The 6,000-nt window shown below is 36.6% G+C and overlaps 1 protein-coding gene across 1 annotated transcript in view; it reads left to right on the top strand.

Moving 5' to 3' along the window:
- The first annotated feature begins 412 nt into the window (after positions 1–412).
- Positions 413–6,000, top strand: part of LOC131036956 (sialyltransferase-like protein 2) — a 47,981-nt gene continuing 42,393 nt past the window's right edge. The window contains exons 1-2 of the mRNA XM_057968990.2: positions 413–765; positions 875–948. Coding sequence (XP_057824973.2) covers positions 573–765; positions 875–948 — 267 coding nt within the window. The 5' untranslated portion in view covers positions 413–572. The remainder of the gene's footprint in view (positions 766–874; positions 949–6,000) is intronic.

Raw genomic sequence — 6,000 nt, 5'->3', positions numbered from 1 at the left:
TTTTAGCATTTGATTGGTATTGGGAGCTTAGAGCACATGAGTACTAAACCTCTTTTGGCTTAGTATCAAGGACTAGGTTATATTTTTTTCTAAAGGGGTAAATGTTTTTGATTCAAAGCTATGAATGAGGTCACAAATGGAGGACCTCATCCCTTTAGGGTTCGAAACTTGATGGCAAGAATAACAACACCATCACTATGTCGAAGTCACTTGAAGCATTATCTTAATCCCATCTATTGAAAGCATTGTGAATTTTATATTTGACAAAACTTGATCTTTGCTAAACTCTATGTGAATCATTCAATAGACCAAAAGTGAGGAAAAAAAAACTAAATAAAATAGTTTGAATAACTCTAAGCACAAAACTAAATAAAAATAAAAATAAAATAAATCTCACCATTACAATCACAAACTTCGACGACTCGCACTCGAAGTTCTTCGAACACGCTCGATCATATCTTCGTCAGTTTGGGATCTACTTTCAAGAACCGACAGGCCTTAATAAATTTGTATTTGAAAACACGATCGAATCCATTGTTTTCCTAAATTTAACCAGTATAACTTTTTATTCTATGAATTTTTGGCACTCCCGATTTCACAAATTTATCTGTCGAAGTAATTTTTTTGGATCTATAACTTGTACTCTGTGGAGGTGGTTTGAGAGGGGAGGGCGAGGAATGAAGACACTTCACTGGTGTTTAGCCTTGGCTGTTTCAAGCGGATTGACAGCAACTTTTCTCTACATCGCCGGGTTCACCAAATTTGGTAATGTTTTTCTTTCAATTTTCCCGACCAGATGTCATCTTCATTATGTATAGGACATAAAATTACATTTTTCAGAATTCACACGATATTCATTTTGTTGGCTTGCTAGATGGTCAGCCCCTTATCTCAGAGGAGGATATCAATGCATTGGAGTATTTACAGACAAGCTTCAAGCAATGCGTGGTATTTATACCCTATCCATGTGCTCAAATGCTGTGTTTGCCACTGGGTTTTTATTTATCTTATCGTATAAATTACTCAGATGCAAATGAAGAATGATGGCGATCGGAAGTACGCTTAATTTTTGTATATTACTAGATCATGGAAATTGTGAATGCAGTTTACTCCATCAGGAGTCAGACCAATTTCTGTTACTACACAATATATGGATCTAAATGAATAGGTTTTGCTTCATCATGGGTTAGAGCAATTTTGGTTGCTATATGTTATATGGATCTAAATGAATATGCGGATGCAAATGAGGCGAAAGGCATTTTTTAGAAGCTTTTGTGAAGGGGATTTTTGGAAGACACAGAAAAAGGGAGGCCTTACTTGACCAATTAATTGTTATGTTAGTAGGAGGGCCATTTCTATTTTGGGGCCATTTACATTAGGATCATGGTATATTGCATTGCATATGCTGCCAGGGACCCAACCCTCCAACCAATGTGGAATCAATTTTTAGATTACTAGAAGATGTTTCTGGCATCTGCATTTAAACTTTCGTTCTTGGACCTTTGAAGCTGTCTATTATTTTATTATTGCTATCATATCATATATCCAGTTCTAGCGAGAAGTTTAACCCTCAGAAGCTTCATGGTAGCAGCTCTCAGAAGTACAATAGACTGTATCTTTAAGACTTCACAGCATTAAATAGATTCCTTTACAATTTCTATTTGCTTAACAAAGGGTATGGTGGAGTTGAAGAAATCAAGTTCACGAGCTTGTAGAGGCATATTTTTATCTCCATGACATCTATGATGCATTCATTTGTCATTGAATAACATGCAATCTTGGCTACATCAAATCCTGCTTCTCACTTGAACTCGGCTCAAAAACTTGCTCAGCAGTTTGTCGTAGGGCAAACCTTTAACTGTTTGACAAAATAGGTTTTCCAACTACTCATTGCTTGTACGACATACCTTCAACCTTTTTACAATGTAGTTTTTCAGCCATCGCTTTTAGGACAGCTATTTTGTTAATCATCTTTTCATGTCTGCTTTGTAAATCTTGACCAGCTGCTGTTTTCTTTATTCTATCTTTGCTTTATTATTTAATTTGAAAATAAAGCTTTGGAGCTATTCATTTGTTTGTAATAATTTAATTTTCATTTTTTTTTGAACCGTGTAAAGACATTGATGAGCTCTAAGAATCAGACACAGCATCAAGAATTTACTTGCCTATTTTTTCTGTTTGCTCATGTCTGTCTTATAAGCATAGAATTATAGAACATATTCACAATGCAATTCATACTCCAGAACATGAACGTTACCTTGGATGGAAAGATAAATCAAATCAAACAATTTGCAAGAATAGGGAATTTAATAGAACCAAAGACAAATAGAACTACCTTAGAAATGGGCATGCAAGCATTCCATACAAACTGTGGAATTTTCGTCCCTCAAACTCAATCCTTGATTACCACTCTCATAACTATCATGGGCTCTGCAATGAACTGCATAAGTGGTTGGTAGTTGATAATAGTTGTAGATGCAAAGAGTTTTTCCACTCTGCTGCATTCATAAACTACCAGAAGAAAAAAAACTATAAAATATAAAAGAACAAAGCTAACAGAGAAATGCAGGTGGCTGCTCACATGAAATTGAAGGCACCTGCGAATCCAGTCATAAATCCACAAGATATTGTTCATAGTGGCAGCACAGTGTATTTCATTAGGAATTGAGACTGTGAAAAGTTACATTGCTTAGGGTTTGCTGCCATTTTAAATTTAATGAGAATGGAAATCATAATCGAGTCAGGAATAAACCCCTTAATTAATCATAAGGACCCAAAACATAACATTACTTCATAATAGTAGTAAGACAATAGACTTGGATCAGAAGATTCAATATCAGAGAGCTAATAATATGTTTTCCCTAGGTACACAACATCCTCTAAGCTAAAATATGTAAGACCTAAATTTATCCTTGATAGAGATTTAGTACAATTGCAATATGATTTTAGATTCTCCATTCAGGTGGGGATAGCTTGAAGCTTCTACCAGGATATGATTCATAATTGCATGGCCTTACCAATTAAATGAAACATTTTGTGGGAAATTTTAGCTCTAATCTAACACATCTATTTGAGTTAGAACCCATGAATCTAATAATACATTGCAAAAGGAGACATTTTACATTTGAACAAGTGTTGTGGGGTGAGTGGTTGTGAAGCATGATGGTAAAAATGTTTCCAGACTAATTGGAAATCATGGCCTTAAGTCGAGCATAATTTTTTTGGATGGCTCATGCTCCACGAAAGGCTTATTTTTGTGTTTTTCATTAAAGCCATTGATTACCAATATGAGTCTCCAATATTCTCCCAATTCTCAAGAAAAATGGGAGAGTCTGTGAACATAGATTTTTGTAACCCCAACCTTGCCTCCCCAAAGAACACTTTGCTTGTACCTTGTATAGATATTATTTTTGATAATATCGTTGGCTTTGAGATACTTTCTCTTATGAATGTTTTCTTGGGATACAATCAGATTTGTGTATTCCCTTATGAATAAGAGGACTTTCACTACCCTCTCTGGTTTATTTTGTTATATTGTTATGCTGTCATCCGATTCATTCTTTAGAATGATGGAGCTACTATCAAACAGCCATGACACATGTTTTCAATGATCTCATTCATAATCTTGTGGAATGTTATGTGGGTGATCTCCTTGTGACATCTTGTAAGTAGGCTGAGGAGGGCACCAAGTTTATCGATCTTCTTAAATTCTCTCATACTGTAAATTCTTCACAAACAAGCCTCTTCTGGTTCATGTCCAAGATGAAATTGAGATGAAATTTTTTCCTCTTTTTTCAGCAAAACAGCCATGTATTCAGCCCCACATCTCAAACCCTTGGGGTTTGCTTGGAAAGAAAGAGACTTTCTTAAGGCTCTGGCTACCCACTCACACCATTGAAAATTACTCCAAAATGTGGGCCATGTATTCAGCCCCACATCTCAAATCCTTGGGGTTTGCTTAGAAAGAAAGAGACTTTCTCTAGGCTACCCACTCACACCATTGAAAATTACTCCAAAATTTGGCACTTCCAGTACCTCCACCTTACACATCTCTCTTGCTAAAATAAATGAGAGCATACAAGGAGCCATGCAGAAATTGGAAGAAGAAAGGGCTCACACGGTTCTATTTTAGCAATGTGTTTTGCTGCTTTTATCTCCCATTCAAAGGCAAAAAGAAAGCCAAATTGTTTCGCAGCAGTGGCTTAAGGCATCAAGTAGATTTTATTTAACTTCTCCAGCAAAATAAGCTGCAGCTACAAATTCTAATTGAAACATTGGAGAAAATACTTTCCAATGAGAAAGGAAAACACGTTCTTGCAAATGTTATACAACAAAAATGTTGGCAAGAAAGCCTCACATGTCATTCAGCTCATCATACTCAGCACTGTTAAGAAGCTGCCCAAGTTGCTGAGGTTTTTTCATCATAAATCCTCAAGTCAAAGTTCATGAGTGCCTCTGCCCTGTTGTAACAAGTACACTCAGAGAAATGAAATGAGGAGTGATCAATTGGCTTCCATCATGCCAATCTGCTACAGCAACTAAGGCCTGCTATTAAAAAAGAGATTTTTTGTGTATAGCAATTTTTGGTTTTGATGTTTTGGAAGTCTTATTACCATCTACTAAGATGTTGTCAATTTACTTGCTCTTTGCTATCAGATCCATTTTGAATGATTGTTTGTTTCCCTTTCCCTTATCTAACTCTTTTGCTCTCTCATGGAAGTGTTGTGATGTTTTCACACATTGCCCCATTGCAAATGGGGACCCCCTTTGTTTTCTGCGTTCGCTTTTTAGGGTAGTGTTTTGGCATCTTAGGGTTTTGTCTCCGGTCTCTACCCTCTACAAATGAGTCAATTTTTTTTGAAATTTGGAGGAGTCACCAAAATCAATAAGGAGAAAGAGTGGTCAAAAGGGTGTTTTGATGCTACAGATGTGCTTAGATAGGTTGAGGGAGTAAAATCACAATTTCCCGAGATCAATTATGACAACTTCCTATTTTTTAGGAAATTTACTTTTTTGCTTTTTTTCTAAATTTAGAAAGTTTTGTTTATGGTATTTTGTGTTAATTTTGAATCAGACTGTAGCAATATAAATACTAATAACAAAACACAAATCAATGTGCACAAGAAACACCAAGAATACCCTGGGAAAACCTCCCTCTTGGAGGTGAAAACCCCAGCTATAAATCTCAGATCTTATTATGCAATAATCAGAAGTATCTTTACAATATGCTTCAACACTTGAAACAATCAGAACAGCAGCAGAGAGATGAATCACAACTAGGGCACAGCTGTATATTGAACTTATGCTTGAATGAACATTATTTGCTGAAGGAAATGCGGCCTCTGATTGAATTCACTGTCCCTAAAGGTAATTCGCTGTCCTGAAGGAAGTTCGCTGCACTTGAATTATGATTCGCTGTCCTTGGTCTATGGTTCGCTGACTTAGGAGACAATTTGCTGATGAATGCTGAATGTAATTGCTGAATATTGTTATTCGCTGATCATAGGAGGTATTTGCTGTATGAATGTGTGTTGATACAATGATTGATACCTTGAATATATAGGAGCCTTAGCTTCCTAATTCACCTAAGTCGGCTTGCAAGGAGAATACATTTAATTACAATTCAATGCTTCAAGATTGGTGCCAAAACAGAATTAGCCCCACACGTTACAAATGACCTCAATATAGGTCAGCCCCAACACATTTTGATTCAAGTTATGATTGTGCATATAAAACGTGACTAAGGCCAAGGGCCAATTAGTCACTTAAACGTGCTAGGTCGGCCCTAGAAGGGATCCGACCTAGCCATAACATCAACACTCCCTCTTAGCTAGGGAGGAGACCTTCTCAAGATCTGAGTCACATAGTGACAACCACCATGGCTACTCCCATGGATGAAAACAAATGAACACTAGTGCCCATCACGCAATCGTGATGTCGTCATCTCAACATGATGTGCACCATAGCTACTCCCAGAGGGTGAATGAGCACAAGTGCTAA

The sequence above is a fragment of the Cryptomeria japonica genome, chromosome 11 (assembly GCF_030272615.1).
Source record: "Cryptomeria japonica chromosome 11, Sugi_1.0, whole genome shotgun sequence".
Taxonomy (NCBI): Eukaryota; Viridiplantae; Streptophyta; class Pinopsida; order Cupressales; family Cupressaceae; genus Cryptomeria; species Cryptomeria japonica.
This window is presented reverse-complemented; position numbering and strand designations above follow the sequence as displayed.